General features: G+C 36.4%; 1 protein-coding gene across 1 annotated transcript in view; it reads right to left on the bottom strand.

Annotated features, from left to right (window-relative positions):
- Window positions 1–2819: 2819 nt before the first annotated feature.
- The window catches only part of LOC140164178 (nuclear distribution protein nudE-like 1), a 66005-nt gene continuing 43243 nt past the window's right edge, over window positions 2820–25581 (bottom strand). Inside the window, exons 5-9 of the mRNA XM_072187420.1 lie at window positions 24572–24662; window positions 21791–21970; window positions 20491–20600; window positions 19420–19520; window positions 2820–12757 (exon numbers count right to left, since the gene is read on the bottom strand). Coding sequence (XP_072043521.1) covers window positions 12694–12757; window positions 19420–19520; window positions 20491–20600; window positions 21791–21970; window positions 24572–24662 — 546 coding nt within the window. The 3' untranslated portion in view covers window positions 2820–12693. The remainder of the gene's footprint in view (window positions 12758–19419; window positions 19521–20490; window positions 20601–21790; window positions 21971–24571; window positions 24663–25581) is intronic.

Below are 25581 nucleotides of genomic sequence, written 5' to 3'. Positions count from 1 at the left end.
CTTTCCTTTCATCTATACCTGTTAGATGGAAAAAACTACAACTGGTGTATCACTGTCCATGTCTACTGATGGTTACTCATAGGTCTGCGGGTGTGGATTAGTGCAAATTGGGAAGACATGTCATATGCAGACAAACATATTTGAATGAAAATATAATCCAATCTCTTTTATTCCACCATGATGGAACTAAGCATTGGCAGGATAAGTGACAAATCTGGATAAATTAATTGTGTAAATTCTGCATTGAATGTCCAAACTCCGAAGGGATATAGATAGCACACACCAAAATGGGGCTTCTATGGGGCGGTATGATCTCAGCACATATTCACTCAACACTACTATCAGATAAGTGTTGAACCTGGGACAAGCAGTGGCGGCACCATGGGGGGCATGAGGGGTCAAATGCCCCCCATTCAGAACTCTTTCCCCTGTTGCCCCCCAGTAAAACCCAAAATTACGAAATTTTGAAATTTCTTAAATTCACTTTGCCCCCCTCAACGCCCCCACCCCCGGAAAAAAATTCCTGGCGCCGCCACTGGGGAAAAGGGAGATATTACTTCATGGGGTAATAATATAACATTGTGTTGTACATAATAAAGATATGTCCTTGCTTCAGAACAAGAAAATAAAGGCATCATGCTTTTGAAAACATGAAAGATCATTTGACTGTATAAAAGAGAATGAGATCCATGTTAAAAAGAGGTGTGGATAAGGGAGATTTGACTGTACAACAAATGTCAGAAGGTAGTCTCTTCACTCTCATGGATAGTTGCGCTTCTAGGATTACTACTATAAAGAGTAACTTTGGGCTTCAAGCGGCCCTACATGTATATTTCCTATTTCAGTGAAGAGTCTGTTTACTCTGTTAGATATTGAAACTTTGTTTTAGGATAATTATATATTGGTTTTAGGATTTCATAATTGTTTTTAAAACAAGATGTAGTGTTTTTAGGTTTCTTGCATTATTTTTCTTCAGGTGAAAAAGGGAAAGAATAAATCATGTCTTTGGAAAGATCAAATATTTTATGGTTGTCTGTGATGTTTGTTTTAGTCACTCTTATTGCTTTAGCCACCTGCAAACTACCGTCTGCATGGATTATATAGGCCTCTAAAGAACTATAATGATTGGTTACAAGAGGGCTATATCATCAATGAATAGATTCATCAGGTTTGTAGATAAACAGATTAAATAAATTTCATATGCACAAAACCTATTCATGATGTGCCAGGTCCCCTTCTGATCCAGATGGATTCTCTGATAGAAGACAAAACTACTCGCCAAGCTCGCAAACAATCATCAACTGAACAGTCAAAATCAGCCATAGCAGATAATGCTGTGCAACACAATCACATCATTAACGACTGGGATAATGCAAAGATCCTTCGTTTGTAAGGAGTGTGATTCAAACTCTAGACACATCAGAGAATCCATTTGGATCAGAAGGGGACCCAACGTCATGAATAGGGTTGAGGGGGGCCACTACTTAAGTCACATATACGATCCTCTCCTGGCTGATACACCATCTACAGTCGGGATACGACAAACCGGAAGTAATGAGGATCTACCATCATCATTCTGAAGATGTCTATAAACCATGATAGACAAAACCATCAAATTGTGAGTAAATTTCTGGATTTGTGCATATGAAATTTATTTAATCTAATCAGGGCTATATCATGTATCCAAGCAATCAGATAATGCGACCTGCTCCCCACAATATGAGCGTAAAGACGCAAGTTTCGAGACATTCCAACTGTTGAGTGATGTTTGCTTTATAGTCACTCTACTTCACCACCTGCAAACCGCCCTCATTGGCCTCTAAAGAACTATATTGATTGGTTGCAAGAGGGCTATGTACCCAACCAATCAGATATGCGACCAGCTCCTACGAAATGAGTGTAAAGACGCAAGTTGAGAGTTTTGAGACATTCCAACTGTTGAGTTGGTGTTCTTTGTTTAAAGACACCTGATGACTGTCCTTTGTGAATGGGGACAAAACTGAATACAGAATACAGCATATTATATCCCTATTCACAAAGGCAGGTGTCATCAAATAAACAACATCAACTCAACAGTTGGAACGTATCCGATAATTGACACTCCAAACTTGCTCGTTTTGTGGAAGCAGGTTACATAGATATCATGATATGGTACGATACAAATAGAGATTGTGCATATGACATATCATACTGTAAATATGGCGGACTACTCAAATGCATTCAACAAAAGCATGATTGCAATCTACCGCGTCAGTTTGTCTCACACATATAACAAATGCACTACGATCAAATAGGTTGATGACAACATTCGATTGAATGGACTGCACTGTGCCATGATTACGGTGAAGGGCACAGGTTCAAATCCTTTGTTTGGAGCCAATCGATAAAAGCATGCAGGGCCTCTATAGTCAGTAAGGATGAAGGGGATTGCTAAGAGATCAAACAGCTCTATTTTGATTGGTTACTCAGATGATTATATCATGTAATTAACCAATCAGGGGCACTGTTAGAAGTAGTGCCTAAAGCAAATAATTCCACACAACAAGTGATTTAAATACTTCGTCACATTTTGTTTTATTGTGCCAATGTGTACAGCAATATCATAATAATTCAATAATAGAACCAGAATTAACCAATGTACATGCATTAAATTTTACAATTAAAAAAAAAAAATGACAACACTGGATGTGATTACTGTTCAATTTGACATTATAAGGTAAGCCTCTCATTAAGAAAATTACAAGGGTGTATAAGTGAAGATGTACAACAAATTATGTCCCCTCCTCCCACAAGAACCAAAAATATGAAAAAACACCCTATTTTCTTTTTTCTATTTCTTTGATTTTCCCTAATTCGCTGTCTAAGTGACGTAATAATCGGATTAACTACCATAGCAATAGATGAATACAATTTTTGAATAGATTGCCTTGCACTGCAACGTTCATGCGGTACCTATACCATTGAGCCATAGATATCAAAGAAATGCTGATCACTTGCACCTGTAAGATTAGTATCTTTGAAAAGAGCAATATTGTATTCAATCTATGATTGCAGATTTTCACAGGTGATGAGTGAAACCTGCTTGTAGTGCTGCGCGATCTATTCAAAAATTGTATTTATCTATTGCTATGGTAGTTAATTAATCGGATTATTACGTCACTTTGCCAGCGAATAGAATCAATATTGTTGTGAACTTCTTCCCCCTACTAAATTATGGTTTGCTCCACAAAAAGAGCACTTTGCACCACCGCTGTGAATTTGTGAAAATGTCGTATTTATAAACAATTATAAAAAAAGATGTTGATAAAATTTGCTGATAAAAATGTACAAACCAAATTCTCCTCAGCATCAAAATGGTCAATAATAACCACTTTTGCGTATCTTTATTCATTCACCAAAGAGCTTTTAAAAGATTTGTATTATCTTGCCAGGGTAGAAGGTACCGGTATAAATGACCATACAGGATGTGCTGCAAACATGGGTCACATTTTCAGCCATGTGGTATATCAATGACCCCCCATTTCCATGTCAAAGTTGGCATATGGGTCATTTTTTTTCAAAATTTTCCATTTGTCCCCCGAAATATAGCTACATTTTGCCTCACTGTAGCCAAAATTTGGCCCAAAGTAATTGGCAATTTATATTAAATTTTGCTGAAAATTTTGGTGACTTTTGGTACAGTGACAGGTCCAAATTTCTTGCAAAATTGGTACAGCACATCCATACCCAAACCACACTTGAGTACAAGGGACACTCCGGTACTTTGACATGCAATGGAGTGTCATAAATATAACCCCAAGAAAGCCTGAAGAAAAAACCTGCATGAATTTGGGCTAAAAAACCCAAAACGGGACTGAAAATAAATAAAAGTGCGATAATTTGGAATTTCAGGTTAATCCTGAAAACTTACACACCCTATAACCCTAATTATGAGTCTGTTGTTATCACAACAGAGGTAACTGTTTTTATAATTAATTTTGTTACTAAAAGATGATATTCTTTGAAAAAGATCACACATTTTACAAATTGACACAAGAAGACCCCGCTTTATAGCATGCCATTCAAAAACCACCCCTTTTAAAAACCATGATGAAGACCTCTTTTAAAAGCAGCTACTGCTACAGAAAGACACTTTTTCCTCCAATACAACTTCACATTGAATGAACCCCTAGTTTGAAGTGCCTCATCAATGACTGAGTCAATGTCATATCTATCTAACCCTGAGACAAATTTTTAGGTATATTCGTCTCAGATCTAACCATTATTTTCTTGAGAAGGCTCAACTCACACAATTACGAGGGGATATCAAAAAGTTTTAGAATCACCCAGAAGTGAAAAAGCTATATCAATGAAATTTTGTCAGTGTAATTACTGGTCCTTATGTACATCATGGTGCAAAAATGGTCTCATAAGTATGTTTACTTTTTTTACAGTAGTGCTAGATGTCAGCACCTGCCTCAGTAACCAGTGAGACCATTTTTGCACTGTGGCCACGTCGTCTGTAAGTGATGGACGTCCACTTCGTGGCTCATCTGTGAAGGACATGTGCCCAGTTTGGAAATTCCTTTTCCAAAAAGCTTGTTTACTGGGCACTGTAACCCTTCAAAAGCAGGATCTTAATCACGCTGCATGCCTAAAAAAAAGTAAACATACTTACGACTCCATTTTTGCACCATAATGTAGGCTACATAAGGACCAGTGATTACACTGACAAAATTTTATCAATATAGCGCCTTCACTTCTGGGTGATTTCAAAAGCTTTTTGATACCCCCTCGTATCTGTTGCAGATCAAATTGACCAGTGATCACATCAAATGCTGTAGTGAATTCTTTACATCTATACATACAGTTTATACAATGCAATAATAATTAATACAAGCAATTATGTCATACATGACTATCTATACACTGTTTTGTAGATAGTATATACAATATAAACCATGCACACTCCAATAAGTAGTACAAATTTAGCAGCAACTTTTGAAAAAAAAAATCACTCAGTTTTTTGAAAAATAACTGTACAAATTGCAAAAATATTAAATTCAAAATGAATTAACGACATAGAAATAAATAAATAAGTTTCAAAATGAACATTTTATTTATTTATTTCTAAGTTTTTTCAACAGCTCTCAGTAATCTAAGAGAAGTATACACACAGATTCAAAAGGTTTAAATCATGATGATTATTTACATGTAACAATGTTACAATAATAAAAATCAGGTGATCTCAACATGCAACCACCAAGAGAGATGATGTTTCAGGGGAAATATGGAAAATAATTACTTTGTAGGCACATTCCTATCTTGAGGGATTATAAAAGTTTGATCTTTTCTTCAAAGTTTTCATTCAGTTTTGTCAAAATATAATATACTTGGTGCAATACCTGTCAACATTGAGAAGTCACCAAAATCTTCAAATCAGGCCCAGTCATCATCCCAGTGCATAAAAGTGGTTTTCCAAGTGTTGGATGCGTACCGTTAGACCGATAGGCCTATATTTTAACGCCGTGTCAGACAGAAGTCTTTGAACATGGCAAAAGTTCGAACCTTGTCTTCTTTCATCCCAGTGCAGATTTACCAAGTAGATTTCTAATAACTCTTAAGCTGAATTTACAGTAGATCTTGCATTGTATCACAGCGATTGCAGATGACAATTAAAATATTCAAAATGCCACAAAATACCATTTTTCGGACATCCACTGATGCTGATGATTATTGTTTTTCATTAATTCACTTTCAAACAAATGTACCCATTTGTATGCAATGATTGGTCATTGCAATTCATGTGACAATTGACATCACTCTGGAGTTGAACTCCGGAAAAAGCGATGACGATTTAGCAATTGATTAACATTCTGAAATCTGAAGTAAACACAGAGCATGTGTGCGATTCACTTTTCTGCAAAAGTGATCAAGGAAAGCATAAATTCAGCTTTAGGCGACGAAAAAAAGAAACCCTGTTCTATGGGCGGACGGACCTTTCAAGTAGGGTCAGTCGGTCTGCCTTTTTTTTATTTTATTTTTTCATTTTTGGAAATGACCCAAAAATATCACCAAAATCTGTAAATAATTTGCAATTTGAAAAATACAAAAAAAAATTATGTTCCTGAAATTTCCGAAATTTCGGTCGGTATTCATTTGTACAGGAAAATGTTTTTTCCTAATTTGTTCAAAATTTGGGTCAGTCGGGCCCGTAGAACAGGGTTTTCTTTTCTCGTCGCCTTACAGTGAGTATGTTAAGACCAACAAGAGGCTAGCTACTTGATTTCAACAATTACAGAATGCAATATATTTCTTGTCCTCTTGTTCCAGAAATCTGAACATATTTTAATTTATGACTTTCATGGGATGTGTTCTACCGTTGTGGGGTATTCCTGTTGAAATCCATACACCCCTATGGAAGACATGACCTTAATCTCCCACACAGGGAGTGTAGATTTCAAATAGAGTCACACATCTGGTAACCCCATTTGAAATTCACACCCCCTGTAAGGAAGATTAAGGTCATGTTTTTCATAGGGGGTATATGGATTTCAACAGGAATAGACCAATTCCTGACAGCCTTTGCAAATTATTACCTGAATCATGTCAGCGCGCAAATTCAACGCCACTCAGTGCACAATTCAAAGCATTTTCTCCAAACTGTCACGCAATGTAGCCACAACACAGCTATGTCTGCTTTGGAACGTGCATGATAGAGTTGAGCATATGCATTGGCATGATGATGACACATTCTTGATTATTGTGTGATCCACAAACATGTGAATTCCCTCAAAATGCTGAAATGTTAGTATTTATAATGGTTTTATGTATACAGTTTCTACCTATGAAATATTATACTGTAATACTGAAGTTCTTTCAACATAACTGGATGCATGGTATCAGAAAACAATATGCACATTTCAGTTATTATTATGCAACTATAGGAGGTCAAAGGTGACACACAACATTCAATTGAATGGACTTGATTAGGCTAATAAAGGTTGATGTTAAGTTTCCCATCACATACTTGCTCCAAGAAAGGAAATCCCTTACACATTTATTTGTTTAAAAATGCAGTAAAAGTATAGTGTTTGACAGTAGTTCAACATGAACATGGTTATACCGAAATCTTTGACCATCATGTCATTAATTCATTCCACTCCACCAGTACAATACTTCCATAACTACTTAAGTTACTTTTACAATAACATTAACATAAATAAATAACAATGAACATAATCTAAACATTTTGAAGACACTTCTGATAACTAACATTAGCACCAGCAGAAACAAAAATAGCAGCCAAGCCATACAAATATTGAATATTTATGAGTATAATGGTAAGAATATTTTCACGAGGTGAAATATGTCATGTGAATATGGCTTTGTCAAGTTGAATGGAACAGTTCTTATTTCCCGGAATGAAAATATTCTTTCCATTGAACGAATAAAAACATACAATATTTGTTTCATATAACTCATAAATTAATTCCTTTTCTTCCACTTAATTTTATAAATCACCAGGAAAACAAAATAAATTAAAACATATCTAAACTATATTTACTTTAAGGGGCAACACCCACACCTATAATTGGTGAGTTGAGGTGGTCACCGCGCATGAAGCTTAGCGCTAGATGCTTGGGTTTGTCAGCGTTGCCATGATAGTTCTGCGCGAGTGCTTTTTGCAGCTGCTGCTAAATATAGCAAAAATAATCAATAGTAATTGGCCAATCAAATGACAAGAATCTTTGTATGAGTTATATAATAATAAGGTTTATCACAAGCAGGCAGGCCTGGAAAAATGGGGAAGCTCATTCCACAGAAACAATTGTTGCATTGGGAGGGAATGTTGCTTCTTAAAACAAAGGAATCTTATGTTTTTCCTTTCAAAAGGAAATATAATTTGCTTCCAGGCCTGATCACAAGTAGCTTAGCTTGTTTCATACCCTGTACATTTGCCCATAATCAATACTGAATTCAGATATTCCATTTCAAATCCACACACCCCCTGTGGAAGATTCCAATTCAATTCCAGTTGCACCTCATAGTGTTCAATCCATGCATTTAAGCAGCAAAACTATACCACATTTCACCCTGATGTGGCAGTGACGTCAGTGCACATTTCATTGGGCGCAGTTTCAAGTTGTAAGCATTTGCTCAAAGCGCTGGCGTTCACATGTACACGCTTAAAGACGCCATATAGATTTGCATGTTAAACAGCTGCCTAAATGCGTTGATGTCACTGCCACATCAGGGCGAAAAAGGGAAGATAAAAAGATTAAAAAAACCTTAAGGTGGAAGGGAATTGGGGATATGCAGTAGATTTGAGGTGCATTCTGGCATAGATTTGGGTCATAATTTTCAGAACACTGGTGCAGAAATCAAGAATTTTGTAAAAAATATTCTCCAAAATTTTGGAAAACAATTTAGCAAAATTTTTCCAGAATTGGGCAAATTTACCATAATTTTGATCAGAAATGATAGCAGATTGGTATTTTTGGATCGTTTTCATCAAATTTTGTTATATTTTCAGAATCCCAGCCGCATATCTCTGCCCAACTCCAAATCAAGACCCCGCCCCACCAGGGTAGGTTCCAACCTATTTGGGAATGCATGCAATCCATACAATGAAAGTCAGGCCACTTGCGATTGGGCTATTTCAGTTGAAAGCCACACCCCCTTATAGAAGAACTTAATCTCCTATACAGCAGGTTGTCAATTTGAAATTTAAGTTCATTTTAAATTCAAACGCCCTGTGTGGGAGATTAAGGTCATGTCTTCCATTGTGAATGTATGGATTTCAACTGGAATAACCCAATGTGTCACATGTTCCACCTTATTTCTTGATAGTCTTGCTATCCCAAGTTTCGATTGAGGAATCCCTGCTTTGGGGTAACTGTTCTAACCCAGAAGTACGTATTTAATAAGTAAAGTGAAGAAGAACTTCATGTATTAACATTGTGCATAGACCTTTTCAGTGGAGCTTTTATAAACAACATGAATCATGTATGACCATCAAAACATAGTAACCATTTTAACACATATGCAACTATACAACATGGTACATCACTGGTGTGAACAATTATACCCTGCCATGTGTTCATAGAACACAGTCGCCAGTATGCAATTGGTTGTGGGGTTTTTGTTCACTGCATGTGACATCTTTCAGGAGATCTCCAATTGGGGTTTTGACAAATTACAGTCATCTCAAAATGAGGTTCTACTCCAAAATTGTGTGTTGTGTGTGCATACACCTGTTAACGCATGGTTTAATTACCATATGTACTTTGAAAAATTCATCTGGCACATTGCTAGAAAAGTGCGAAAAAACAAAAATACACATTTTGTGCATGCGTTTCCAGGGAGAACCTCATTTTGGTATCAAGATGCTGGATCAGTGCAAAGGGTCAATGTTTACAATTACCACTTTATACAAAACAAATGCTGAAAAGGTCTATTGAATCATGTACACAGATGTTATTTCATGGGTGTCCAATTTAGTTTTCTGTCAAAATCTTATGCCTTCTGTGAAATGCAATGTATGCATACTTATGATATGGAGATATTTTGTACAAAATGGAGGATAATCTTGTCTATTTGACAATAATTATTTTCATTTTTTACAGATAAAATAGCTCAGGAATTCCCTTTTTAAAGCCATAATATACCATTTTAATTTTGTTATTCTTTGCCGAAATTATGAAATATTAAATATTAGTAACTACTGTCTGGTCATTTGAAGCCACAATGATAATGAGATAAAATGAAAGAAAACACACTTTACTATCTTGGTTGCTTAACTATGATGTTCTTTGGGGGACTTAAGACATCAATTCAAAATTGCTCTGTTGTCCTACGAACCCAACGAATTTGGCTGATTTCAATTATTGGAAGTTAGGACATGTATAAACATTACCAATATGCCAAAAAATCAGGTTTTGAAATATTTTTAACAAAAAACATTTTAAAATAGTGTACATTATGGCTTTAAGTAATTGTCCATTGGTCTGCCATAGTGCCATTGAATAAAAATCTGATAATTACATAAAGAAGGCTGCAGTAATGATGTCTGAAAAATTAAGAAGGTAAATTTCATTTTGTATTGAGATTTAGTGTTTTACTCTTATATCTGATGCTTATACGTACCAGATTGAACAAATATAACAAGTCACATTACAATATAACACAGTAACAAAATAACCTTTCCATATATACGTATAAAAATGCTGGACATCAACAAATACTCTTTACCTTAAGGGAGTGATCAATGTTTATAAGATTAGAAATATAAGAGGAAGGGGGCTTTCTCATTTCCATCAATAATCAATATTGTTTTTTGTTTTGTTTATTATTATAATGCTTGTTGAATTAAAAATGGAAATGCTCCACTACATGGTGGATGTGTGGTGATTAGCACTGTTGATAGAATGCTAATCAAACACACATGCCAAATATGGTGATAGAAAACAGATTTCCTCTTTCCAAAATTATAAATAATGATCACTCCTTAAATACTTGGCAATCATTTAACTGTGTCCCTTAATTAAAAGTGTAACAATTCATTAATACTAACAAATGGGTTGAGATGCAAACAGATTGTTTGGTACATGCACCGGTCTCATATCACGGCATATGTGTGCATCCATATCAAAGAGTTGCACTTGTCAGCTGCTATGTGTGTCTCTTTTTAACATAATAATAGCTAGGAATAAATACCAGACTCATCTCAAGTGGAGATTACTTCAAACCACCCAAGTCACATGGTTTAGGAATGTTCTCCATATTCCTAATAAACCATGTGACTTAGAGATGGTTTGAAGTGACCTCCATTTGAGATGAGGCTGGTATCTATTCCTAGCTATTATGAAAAAAGAGACACATGTAGCAGCCGACAAGTGCATATTTTTTATATGGATGTATTCATGTTAAATGTAAAACCTGGCCTGTCAAATTACCATAAATGACTCTCATACAGCCAAATTTTGAAGCCGTCCTCAATTTTGGACATTTCACCGATTGAGCTATTTACTATTAGATTTCAAATCCACACTAACCCTGTGGAAGATTTTGCAAATATCTTCCACAGATATGGCCTTAAATGGGTGGCTCTTCATTTGAAATCTACAACTCCTGAGAGGGAGATTAAGATCTTCCATAGGGGTGTATGGATTTCAACTGGAATAGCCCAACAGAGGAGAATCAGACTCCCCACCATTTTTGTTCGGCATGGAGGACAATTTGTGGTATTCATGTTTTACAGGGAATGCAACTGGAAATAATTCCTGTTTGTGTGCTACTTGCAGACAAGGCAAATTTGAAATATTTCCAAGATGTAACAAGCCTATTGTGTTGAAGGAGCAACTCAAAACATATATTTATGTCGGCAAGGACCTGAACACCACAAACTTTCCTCCATAGCTGACAATATCATTATACAGGGTGGTATAGGAAGTGCTGATCCTCCTAATCTATTAATGTGTATAGGTGTGGTACACTCATCAGAGCCATGGCAGGTAATCATCACTATTTTCGCAGATGCCATTTTTCATCAATGTTGCAAATATTGATAAATTAATATATCGCAATGGGAAAAGATCTGTAGCATAGGTAAGGTGACAGTAATGTTATAGATAAGGAATCGGTTTATCACTGTGCTTGAAGCCTTGAGGGAACAGAGCAAGTCCACTTCACTGATTAACAGCCTTTAATATTACCATTTATGTGATTCAGTAAAAGGTTTTATAGCATGAGTCCTCACACGCATCCTGCCGACTGTTTGGTATGTCACCTCATCTATAGCAATACACTTCCATCTAGGGGTGCATTTCACTTAACTTTACAACACATCATATATCTCCAAATCCATCGAAAGTAACAATGTATCACTACTTTCATTTCACTAAGGAGATTACCATTGGTACACATTGTATGTAATATGGGTTTATAACAAGAACACATCATAAAGTTACATTGAGCTATCCCAGATGAAATCCATACACCCCCTATGGAAGACATAACCGTAATATCTCACACAAGGGGTGTAGATTTCAAATAGAGTCATGCATTCAGGTAACTCCATTTGAAATTCACACTCCCTGTGTGGTAGATTAAGATCATGTCTTCCATAGGGGGTGTGAAGATTTCAACTAGAATAGCAAACGATGGGTCTGTTATAATATAGTCCATTTGGCTCCCTCAAGACAGTGACCATGATTTCAGCGAATCATAGAACTGACATGTTTAAATGCGCGATCAAACGTGATGCATCTGTATGCAAGCAAAGTAACTGCCACAAACTACTGACTTCATTACCTTGAGGAAGCCAAAAGGACTATTCGATAGGTTACATAACAAGTGAAACACACCCCTGGGATCCATTTCACTAAACTTTTAACCCTTCGTAACTCAACTAACCGTTCGTAAACTTACGAATACCCAATACTAGACGTTAACTTTACGAAGGGGCCCTGTAGTAAATCCCTATTACTTACAAAGGGTACCATTCGTAAGCAAGTTTAGTGAAATGGAACTTAAGACTCGTCGTAAGTTACGAATGATATTTAGACATACAAAGCTTCGTAAAGTTTAGTGAAATGGACCCCTGGTGAGACAACGCATCAATCCAACCTATTTGCATCTATTTATCCCCAATCAATTCAATTCATTCTATTGTATAATTCCAGTGTGTAATAATCTAGTAGTAAGGAAGTCTCATACAGTAATCTTGACCATGCCGCCACCTGCTGATCCATTCCTGTTGACTCTCTTTGGCGCTCTGAAAGAAATCAATCAATCACAAAGTATTGATTAGAATTGGATTGGATTGCTAACTTAAAAGAACAAGTCAGGAGAACATTTTGATATATGATGAAAACAAATATATTGAACTATTATCTATTTCCCTACTACTGCATTTTCAGTGAATAAAGTAACTTATGAGAAAGAACTTTGTTTTATGATTTCCTGCTTTTGAAATATCCAAAATTGTTTAATAGTAAAGCACATCTCTACGATGAAATATGCCCAAATACTAATAGTATTCTTCTCTCCAATAAACACCCCAGGGTATTGATTTGCATTTTCCAAACAGGAGTGTTCATTTGCGTTTATTTTCCACCTGGTATCAGTTTAGTTTATCAGGCATGTAGTAAGGGATAACTACAAAACCCAACCTCAGGTTGACCGCTGGTGTCATGGCAGACTTGGTGACTGGACCTGGTTATAGAGTTTTCTTATTATTGGCCCCTTCCAGCAGTTGATGGCGTTTTGGCTCGGCTAACTCCAATCAGGCCAGAATTAGCGAAGTGGAAAACTGTCCAAACACCATCAAAGGCTGGAAGGGGCTAATTACAAGAAAACTTTATTATGCAGAACATTAGAGCACGTTTAAACTAGTTTTTCTGCCAGGGTGCCGGTGGTTGGGTTTTGATGCAATCCCGAAGTCCTGTTAGACTGGTAACTTTGATTGGTTATCTGACTAGTGGCATAAAAAACAATGTTATGGTTAACTCCTGTAATCAGCAAGCAACATTGACTAAATACTCAGTGCAGATTCCTAGTGTGGTAAATTCCTATAACATTGTTAATTTCCTCCTGGCAATTTCCAACTGATAATTATATATAACCAAAATTCTCTGTCAATAGGTAGATAACATAAATACACAATAATGTAGTATAAATGATAGAATAATGAAAACATGCTGATAATACATATGCAGCATGCTGGATGATGCAGTCAATGGTACTAATTGTATTACGTTCAACCTGTTTCTAGTACGAATTAAGTCTAGTATTATTTATCTCAATTAACAATTTTTGCTTGACAAAACCAGTAAGTTTTTACTTACACAAATGTTTCAACTATCTCATCAGAGAACTTCATCAGATCTGATCCACTTTCAGATGTCACATCAGTGTCAGAAGTGGGTAAGTGCAATAGCTGTCGTGTGCAGCTGCCACATGTAGATGAATACAATATACTGTGTGTAGATTGCCATATGTTAACAAGGCAGCTATTGCACTTACCCACTTCTGGCACTGAGCAGTCGATCTGATGAAGTCCAATGAGATGGACAAAACATTAGTAAGTAAAACTTCCTGGTTTTTGTAAAGCAAAAATTGTTATTGATTTGAAGAACCTGATGAATCTATTCACGGAAGTTATTTCTTTATTTTTACAACTTTACATTATTTCAGAGCTAGGATTAGAATTGGTGTTACAGTTGTGGATGGGGTTAGGGTTAGGATTAGAGTTAGAGTTAGAATCGAGAGAGGGTTAGTTAGTGCTTAGGTTTAAGATAAGGATTCGGGTTACAGTACAAGTCGGGTTTGGATTTAGGGTTAGGTTTATTGTTTTTGTTTGTGGTAAAGGATAGACAAAGGTAAGGGCTGAAGCTGTAGATCAATTTCAAAAATTGGTTGAACTTGAATACAATTGCATTGATGGCTGCCATGTCTATTCATTACATATATAATAATAAATAAAAGACAATTGAAATGATTGGTGAGAATGGTAATGATGTCTAAATGATGAATGCTGAACATGATAAACAAAGAGAAATGATTTTTAGCTTCTCTACAAAACCAGAAGCTAAGGTCCAGAGCCAGATTGTTAGAGGGGAAATTAATTTCTTATTTCATCATGTATGGAATCAACTTATTAGGCTCTTCCAGTTGAAATTCACACACCTATGGGAGACATATGTAACCATAACCTTAATCTCCCACACAGGGGGTGTACATTTCAAATGGAGTCACCCATTCATCAGGTAACCCCATTTGAAATTCACACTCTTTTGTGCAAGATTCAAGTCATGTCTTCCACAGGGGGTTTATTGATTTCAACATGAATAGCCCATTTGGGAGGGAGTCAAGTAAAGGCATTTAATGTCAAAGCCCAAACCTTGTGTCATGTGTCAGTGTGTACTTCTGACCTACCATGCTCACTATTCTAATGCTGATCACACTTATACTAGCAGTCACATTGAGTGATAGGAACATCGTTAGTGATCAAACACCAGTGGGTATTTTACAATGTTATCAGTGATAAGTTGTGTCTAGTGAAGGTTGTCTTGATATCAACTGGTAGCGATTTGACACAGGGACATGCTAGCAACTTTTGATCGATATAACGGGCTTTTACTTTTCCGATCAAGCAATGGATGTAGACATGAAAAATGCCATAAAAATGTGATGCTTGTTGATACTGCTTTAAGGCCAGAGTAATGGGAGAGAACATGGACCTTTTCGAGCATCATTATTTCTGAATTGTATGTCCTAAGTATATAAAACTATACATTTTTGGAAAGGAAATGCATCAAGGAATCCCATGGTGACGTCAGATTTGTTCACAAATCTCAAGTTTTTGAAAAAATCACAAAAATTCACTTTTTACCCCAATTTTTTGTGACAACTTAAAAAAAATCCGTTCAGAGTAAAAAAAATCAGTTAACTTTTCATGAAGAAGAGACATGAACTTAGGGAAGGTTTTTTTATTTTTTGAAATTTGTCTCTTTTTGAAATATTGAAAAAAACATGTGAAAAATGTAATTTTGTCACTCTATTAAGCTAAAAATTGCACATAATGGTGTATATTTTTGTTTAAAACAAATATTTTGAAAAAATGAGAAAACCTTCCCTAGACTTTGATGTACTCTAAACGATAGTGCAAAAAGTTTACCTTTTGCTTGCATACTTTTCGAGTTATCTTGTCACAAAAATCGTGCAATATTGTCAAAAGTGAACTCTGAGAAATCGACGTTTTAGTAAAAAAATGTAAAAATTATGCACAAAACGTCCTTATATTTTAAAATGGTAAGACTTTCACGCTTGTAAAAGCTGTATCTGGTGCATGGTCTAAATATGCATCTTTTTGCACCAATGAATCTATAATGTCTGCTTTTAGTGCACCAAAGTTAAAAATAATTAAAAATTTAAGTGGTATTTTGACTGCAAATTTTTGTTTTGTTTACACCACATTTTGCTGGCATTAACAACATACCGAATGCGCCTTGTCTGCGTCGAACATACGTGCAGAGTTTCGCGCGTCACACGACGCCGCGAATCAGCAGAATCACAATATTTCGTGATTCACGCATTTCTGACTCATTATTTCCGCCAATTTACTAAGCTGTCTTGAGCCATGTGACTTTTTAGAGTTGAAAGGAGTGAAATAAATCAAGCAAGTAATTATTCGCAAGTTGTATTTGATCAGTTTCAAGTGAAAGAATACATAATAGTGTTGATAAATATCAAGAAATCTCAAATTCGGGCGTGGACGAATGTGTCTTCCATTACACTGGCCTTAATAGTATAATACAGGCTTTTTTTTTAAAGCACCTAGTGCTTTATAAAAGAGCCAAGATTTACCAAAGGCCCTGAGCAAGCTGAAAAATGAGCATGCTAAGGCCTGGGCCATGTTGACAGACAAGTGACACCCATAAACCTTGCTAGGCTACATCAATTTGTTCTCATGTATAGCCTGAACTCATCAGACAAGTAAATTGAATGATCTGACCATCTTTTCATATAGAGCAACAGATAACATATAAAATAATTGAAAAAACATACTGGGCCTACTTGTTGGGAGTGCTGATTGAAATACCAATGCACGCACGGAGCCAGAGTATTCAACTAAAATTCACATAACCATAGATTTTTCATCCTCGCCAAGATTTGTGATTGATCCAACTACTTGAAAATGCACTTATGGCACCTAGCTCCACAAAGGAAAAGATACTACAGTTTCTTCTCTTGATTTGATGATTTGATCCAGTATACAGTTATATGCATGGGAGAGTAGGAAGGTGAACATGATCCAATTGGTATTAATTTATGCAACGGGGCACCAAGACATATACTATACTTCTGACAACCAATAACTGACTTAAAAACTTGAATATAATATTTGAGTTAGTTACATAACCATGGTACCAAGGTATGCTGTAAGGTCAAAAGGTCATCCACTTATTAATCAAAATGCAAATCTACCAAGACATCTACCTGCAAGCAGTATGATCCAATACATATGGATAGAGACATAAGAGAATATTATAATAATGCTATAGAATCATCCAAAAATGCAGTATAACATCCATCCAATACAGTGTGTCTCATACAAAATGGGCCAAAATATGTTTGATTTCTTTTTAATTTTAACCTATTCTAGATATGTGTCTGAGATGAGGCTTTGAAATTCATATTTTCAGGGCTAATCATTTTCAATGCCACTGAAAAAGGCAAAAAAGGCCATTAAATGCTGATGCTGGACGATGGAAATAATGGATGCTAGCTCTGGGCACTGAGGCCAAAATTGATACGGTGTAATTGTTAGGCTTATCTGAGATGCACAAGTGCTTCATTTTTTTTTCTTTTCCTTTAATTTTACATAGGAGCCATAATCACTGAATTAGACTGAGATCTCAGATTCAGTTCTGGTCTAATTTCTTTGGTTATAATGGAACATTACTGACAAAATAACTTTTCTTTAAAACAATTGCTCAAAGCTGGAATGAAGACTAGATGAAATAAAAATATATATCTTCCAAACAAAATTTTGATCAATGCAAAAGGAGGTGGATTGCAAAGGGTTCACTGCATGAGGGTATGTTTATTGTGGAAAGTATGTGACCAATTATCTTACGATTATTTTTCAAGCAAAATAAGTCATATTCAAACAGGACCCATTATTTGAGCCACAGTTGTTGTCATATAAACCCACAATAAGTATCAAGGCCCATTTTTATTGAGACACTTTGTACTCCTATTGACTCCATTACCATCTTGATGCGGATGGTCCAAACTACAGAACTGCAAAATTGTATTTGATAATAAGACCTTCCTCCAACAGCCGCTATCATACCACTCTGTTGAAATTGAAATACATCCAAGATCAACTTATATCAAGTTATCTTAAAATACTACTCTAGGTGTATTTTGCACTTTTGGTAATGTTAAGGCAGGTTGTCAGGTGTGCTATTAAATTGCACTCGGCAAGAAGTTTAGGAATTGAGGTGTGCTATAAATCTCAGACAAGCGATTTAAGGTATGTGATCACACTCGCATGCTTTAAATCTCAATCCCTGCTACACCATTTTTATTCTGTGAATTCCAGGCCCATAGAAAGCTGGAGTCCCAGTTTTAGGCAATTCATTATGTTTTCTATATAACATGGTGCTAATTTGTCCACATGAATAGTTTGTCTACTCAAAATCTTAATGGCTGCCCACATTTTGCTGACCTTGCTACGGCCTTGATGAATTCAACATTGACATGCTTGTAATAAATTTGACTTAATAGGTGGAATCCCTTTGACCTCACACATAACACTAAGGGAAATCTGCCATTTTGGATTGTCACACATTGGAACTGAAATAGTGTACAATGTACCTCTGTCATATTTCATCACACCCTGATATCAAACAATGGCTGATGTCTCTGAGAAACCATAAGCATAACAAATGCTTTTGAGCCCAATCACCGGTTCTGTCCGGGCTACCACCGGTGGTTGGGTTTTACTGAGCCATACAACAGAATAGAGAGATCTATGTTCCCTCGGAATATGGACCCAGAGTAACGAAGAAATAAGCAAACAAACTGCTTGCATATTTAGAGATTGGTGGTCTCACCAATAAGCAGAAATTACACACTAAGTTTGCCAGGCATGTGACAAAACAATCAGGAGGTACAATGTTTTCCTTTTGCTGGTCCCCTGCAACTTTGGTCTCTGACCTGCTCTCATCACTTACCACTGACCAGTCAGTGGTTGATGCCAGTCAACAGTTTATTGGCTAAAGCAGTCTTAGTACATTGCACTGTGTTGCGTACAACGCAATAAGAATGGTACGGTATGATGTTGTCATGCGAGTAGCGCATGTACAGCAGTGCATTCTCGTTACAATTTGTGTCAATGCTATAATCCAATAGGAATCGTAACAAGAGCCGTAAAAAAAGTACTCAAAAATAAGTGTCCAAATTTGGTCAATCTGAGCACCAAAATACAAGGTACCAAAATCACCAAGATTGCAGAGTACCAGCTTATAGTTTCCCCTGTATGTGTGACATACCCATAGACTAATACAGACTATTTTCCAACTGTCAAAGTCTCTGTGCATTATATGCTGTGAATTTTTGCATATTTATGAGGGCCGATCATTCTATCGTGCTTGTCTAATAATCACACCAATGTTGCGCGCCTTGCTTACACGTGATAGAGCGTTGCGTGTCATTGTTTACACGAAAGACCGTAAAAATACGCTGCATGTGCATATCAGTTTTGCCGGTCGCGCTTCATGGAACGATCGGCCCTCATTATCGGGTGATGCTGAGACTTTGACTGTTTGGAATTCGTCTGTATCTCTTTAGTCCATGGACATACCAGCATGGTGGCATCTTCTCTTGATGAAGTCAATGCATGCTTATCCCTATTACATGTCTTACCTGGGTGATTCTACTACATCAGGTTTTCTACTTGTGGTTCCCTGTACAACTTGTTGATCTTTTACAAAGTTTCTGCATGATGCTAATTTGGATTCTAAAGCCTGTGTGTGTGAAAAATTAATAATAAAATAACTAAAACAAAGTTTAACACAAAGAACTGAAACATTGACCAACCACACATAAATGAAGCATTATTCAGGAATGGATACCATTTATACTTCGTTCAACTGATGAATAGATGATTTTTGTTACTGCACATGTCAATAAAATCCTAACTAAGGCTCCTGTTAATTCACAAAATCACATGTCAGTCACGCATAATCACGCATAGCGCACTTTGCTGCGCTCAACTGAGTTTACGCCATCCTATATATCAAAACACAATTGATATGAGTCTCACCTATTACGAGCTGAGCAAAGTATTTCTATATAAATAATTATTGTAATAATTTAGAAGAAACATGGATCATTTTAGTACCAAAACATGGCTGGAAAAGGTTGAAATCCTGGGAGCAGGAATATAAATTAACTGTTAAATGTAAGCACCTCTAGTGCATGTTGCAAGTATAATCAATTTTCAACAACATTTCTGTGCTAATTCCCGGATACACTATGGTCTCCCACAAAAGCTAACTTCTCCCATACTCTGAATGGCATTATGTCACTTCAAACCAGGATTCGCATAGCTTCAACTGGGAGGTAGGTTAATTGCTATTCTTAGTCAGTGGGAGAGGTCTAATCCGTAGACACATAATCTGATTGGATAATCGCATGATTTAGGGTGCCGTCTATCAGGCCGTAGACGACCCCACGTCATCATGAGTGTTAATAACGCGTAACACGCTTATAGAGGTGCGCATATGTATCGCGTTGTATGCATAGACTAGTGCGGAAAACACGCACACGCTAGCAGTACGCCCAACAGAATACGTGAAGTTGTAAACAAGTTTCAAAAATAGTTTACAGTTATTTAAATAATATATAACTGACTAAGAATGAGAATAAACGATAGGAATTTTTGTTATTACTATCCTCTACCAGACTTCAGCTGGTGAAATCCATCAAACTTACCCCGACTTTTCTAAGCAGATCGCCAACAATATTAAGTGCTGAAATACGTGCTGATGGTGTTAAGGGTGTGTTCCCTACTCCTCCACCTCCACTGGCTGTATGTGTTAAGTCTGAAAAAAATATAACAACATTAATGCTAATAGAAATTGAACAACATACTTTTACAGTACAACTAAATATTTCCTTGTTTTAAATTCTTATTTCTCACAAATTATAATTGCTTACCGAGAGAGGAAGCTTTCATCCAGACTACTCTTGAACATCGTCAGCCCCAATATCTGACACATGGGGTGCTGAAATATTTCCTCAAATTGCTTTTCTCAAATATGAAGATAGCTCTCTTAAACAGAGCTCTTGTGATGTGACATAAGTCCATTCTAGTTACGAGGGCTATAAACCATGCACAAATCCTCTGATCATCACAGGCCAAAATATTTAGTGACTTCATGCAGAGTGATATGACATAAGTCCAGTTTAGTGACTAGGGCATCCCAGGCACAAACCCTCTGATCACCACATGTCTTGAGACTGCCCCTTCCCACTGACTGTGAAATATTCCGTGACCACAGAGTCCTCGTGATATGACATAAGTCTGGTTTAGTGACTAGGGAAAATCATGCACAAACCCTCTGAGACTGCCCATTCCCTCTGAATTTTTATGACCGCTGCCAAGAAGTTCACTGGCACATCTAGAACAGCTCAGAGAGGGTAAGTCATGGTTTTCACATTTTGTTTTTAACCTAACAACTTTATTGAGGACTCATATCAAGGCTCAGAAGCTGAGCTAATAGGTGTTTGGTTAAACTTTTTGCACTCAAGAAACATGTGACCTACAAAACTGAAAGTATATTGTTTAACTTCATTACAAACTCCAAGACAAGTGCATTTATGTGATCAAACACAATTCTCTATTTAAAAAAAAAAAGAATTTGCCAAGAAGCTGCCTTCCATTCTCATAGGCTCACATCTTCTTTCTTAATTTTCTACTAGATTTATGCCTTCATGTCTAACTTCAAATAAATCTATTTCTCATATTTTACTTTCTCTCATACTCATAGCTCCATATCCTTTGTCATTTTCCTGGTTGTCCAATGGCTTTATATTGAATTTAAGATCAACCAACCTCATAGCTTACCTTGGTGTTGTATTTGTTTCTGCTTCATGCCTAACTATTATCTATTTCTGATATTGTTCTACCTCCTCCCATCATCATCTTTTCTTTCTTGGCATTTTCCTGGTTGTCCAGTGGATTTACATTTCTCATATTGGGTTTAAGATAATCCAACTTCATATAGCCTACCTTTATGTGGTGTTGTATTTGTTTCTGCTTCATGCCGAACTTTATTATCTATTTCTGATATTTTAGTGTCTCCTGCCATCCTCAGCTTCTCTTTCTTGGCATTTTCCTGGTTGTCCAGTGGATTGGTTAAGGTCATAGGTGCTATTGCTTGTTCCTTTACAGCTAATTCTTCTCTCATATCTGGATGGATAGGAAATGAAAGAGGAAAGAGGAAATGAAAACTATGATTAAAACTATCATAAATCCCTATTTCTTGTTGATTTGTACAAAACAGCATGCTGCAAATTGAAATCATGTAAAAATAAATGATGAAGTGAAAAACGGCAATACTGACTGACTGAAAAGCATTGTCATTAATTGTTTATTGATTGATTGACTGATCGATCGATCAATTGATTGATTGATTGATTGACTAATTGATTGATTGATTGAAGTTAATTCTTAATTTCTCAAATTAGAAATATTTTGGAATTTTAATTAAAAAAACAACAACAACAACAAGTGTGGTAGTAGTTGTTCTGGTATCACTGAAAGACAAAATGAAAACAATAAACAAAAATAAACCCCAAAACAAATGCTACAATCAAGACAATGTAAAATGCTGAAGAAGTTCTAAGGAAGAATGTCAACGACAACATTCAAAACTGTCAGGTTACTTCAATTTAACTACTATGGTTTTGAAAAATGAACATTGTAAACTGAATAAGATAAAAGTTTGCTAACTTGTAATACTTCAATAATACTAAGAACACTCTAAGAATGTCAAAAACACATTTATTTCACAAATTCTTCCAAGATATCATTCTTCTTTCATATTATGCTGAGTGCTACATGTATGTTGCAACCCCACCAAGACAACCCCAATATGACAGACACAAATGAATTTCTACAATTTGCAGTAATCTCTCTATCTCTCCTACTGTTATATCTATTGCCTAGACCAGACAAGTCTGCAATCACTAATACCCATCTTAATTGGCTACTGTAACTGCACACTTAGTACTGCTGTGCCTATAGGGTGTGTATGGTTGGTATTGATACCGTTAGCATTGATGTTAAATCTTCAATTAAATTGGTGTATACCATTCTACCTGTCACATTGGCATCATTATATCATATGCTACTTCAGGCTAGCCATATGGCTGTGTGATACTTGAGCAATGAGAAGGCAGGGACACACTTGGAATGTTCTCTTCTCTGCAGACATGGAGGTTTTGCTTCAGTTTCAATACATAAGGGGCTGTACATTATTATGAGCCCTGGTGGGAGGGTAAAAATGGGGGGGCAAGCATTTTTGGCAAGCCAAGAGAAGGGGGAGGGGCAAGCAAGTTTTGGCACACATTCATTGGGCACCTTTTAAATAAAACACTCTAAAAAGGCTTAGGAAAACAGAACGGAAACATCTAGACCATTTAAGGTTGGCAAATTTTGGCATGTGCAAGGAGAGGGCAAAGATTTTTTGGCAGGCCAAGAAGGGGGGGGGGGAAGCGATTTTTGGCAGGCCACGGGGCGTATAATTATTGCACAGCCCTTAACAGTTCCATGTGCACAAGATACATTTTGATTTTGTTAGGGAGTGGATATGGAATGATGGTACAAGAATGTTAGCTTGAGTTTGATACTTTTTTCTTATTTAACTAAGGAACACCTTGGTACCTCAATGTTCATGTAGTTAAATGATATTACGCTTTAAAACACAAAACACTCAAACAGTCACAAATTGTCGGAATTACAAACTTCATCAATAGACTCTATTTCTATAAAAGAAAATAGGTGAACAAACTGGGGTAAATGACCGCCTCTCCACAGAAACATGTATCATTTTTCACCTTTTGACCACTTGACTGATACAAAAATCCAAGGAATATAAAATATGCCAAACATCAGACTAAGCTTCTTCATGTTACCTGTTAATCTCATGATTGTAGTAGTAATTGATGCAATCATGGTAGCATGCAATTGCTGAAAACTGCTACAAACAGGTCTTTTGTTCATTCAGCACCACATATTTGGAACAATCTGCCCACTACCATCAGGGAATCAAATACATTGTCTGGTTTCAAAAAGGGTCTAAAACTTACTTATTTGCTGCTTATGAATAGTTTGTTCCACAGTGGTCATAATTTTTATGTTCTTTTGTATTTAATTAATCTGGTTTCATCTTTTGCCATGTTATTTTGTAATTTTTGTCATATGCGCTGCGCTCTTTATGTATGTAGCGCTATATAAATGCTTCAATGTATGTATGTATGTATGTAATGAAAGGTACCCAGGCCTGTATCCAGGGGTGGGGGTGGTTTCCCAAAAAAATTCGCTTTAAAAATAAAAAATTGCCCCAAAAATGTAATTTTTGCTAAAAAGCTGCCCTTCCCAAAATGATTGCTGGTTACGAGCCAGAGGGTACACCAAAGAACTTTTTTCAATACTATAAGAGAGTACAGTCGAAATAAAAGTACAGAAATTATATCTCACCTGAACAAATGACCTGAAACAATCACCTGATGATGTCAGATGGTTTCAGTCAAAACGTTGTGTTAACGAAACTTTAGTTCCAGTAGTTGAATTAATTTTTGTACTTTTGTTTTACCAACTGGATGAATAACCTACACCAAGACACAGTCCAAACATTCAAATACTGTCACATGAGGTAGCAAGCAAAACAAACCAATTTTGTATTTCAAAGGCTAATAAATGAGGCTCCTAAACATCTCAATGGGATATTAATATAGTGGTGTGCATCCTGAATACCATGTGGTGATGATTCACCAACAACATACATACCTCGTGCTTCATCTTTAAGTCTCTGTACAGTGACCTCCAGTGTCTCCTTTTCATCCAACTCATTCTCTAAGAAGGCATTTCTTTCTATGGCCTGTAGGAAAAGGAAGAGAAAAGATCAAAATAACTAACTGTAGCTAATACTAGGATACACAACATGCTCATCTATTAGGGGCACAGTTCTTAAACCCCCATACATTTGTACATTCATTGAATGACCTTTAAAAATGTGGGTACAAAATCACATACCCTGCAACTTCAGGTCAAATTTTGCACTATGATTATGTAACTGAGGTTATTGGACTATGCCATTGGGATGAGGCTATTGTGGTCAATAGTGTAATGAGAATTGCTGGTGGCTAAATGATGTCCACCTGGAACAGGAAACAAGATGGTTGGTTTTCATGAGGGGCAAAAGGATGGGGAAATATGAGCAGGGATAATTGGTGTTCACCTGGAACAGGAAATAAAAGATGGTTTTAAGGAGGGATGAAAGGATTGGGGAAATATGAGAAGGTGAAAAGAAAAGAGAGGAGAGGAGAATGAAAGAGTGGGAGAAAGAGCAATTTATAACTAATAGTGAAAGAGAGGGAGCGAGAACAAGAAAGTGCAAGGAGAGAGTGAGGAGAGATAGAGATGGGGAAGGGAGAGATAGATGGGGGAAAGGAGAGAAGGAGTGAGAGAAGAAGATAGAAGAGCGAAATACTAGGATAATAATTCTACATTATAGGTTGATAAGTATTTTGTGTGAAGCAAATCTCATCCATAAATAATACTTGTGAATATTCTGAATCATCCAGGTAGATAAAGTAAATTAAATATTTGGTGCTTGGTTTGTAGGGTCATAGGAATGTGTTTGGCCAGGGTGTTTGGCCATGCTGATCATCAACTTTCTGTAAAGGGGCAATGATAATGTAATTGCTCTATTATTGTTGACTGTTTTATATTGAGGGGCTAATTAATATCACGATTGTAGACCAGATATCATCACCACATTACCATATGCTGAAGAC

This window comes from Amphiura filiformis, chromosome 11 (assembly GCF_039555335.1).
Source record: "Amphiura filiformis chromosome 11, Afil_fr2py, whole genome shotgun sequence".
In the NCBI taxonomy this organism is placed as follows: domain Eukaryota; kingdom Metazoa; phylum Echinodermata; class Ophiuroidea; order Amphilepidida; family Amphiuridae; genus Amphiura; species Amphiura filiformis.
The sequence above is the reverse complement of the archived record's forward strand: the minus strand, read 5'-3'. Positions and strand labels throughout refer to the sequence as shown.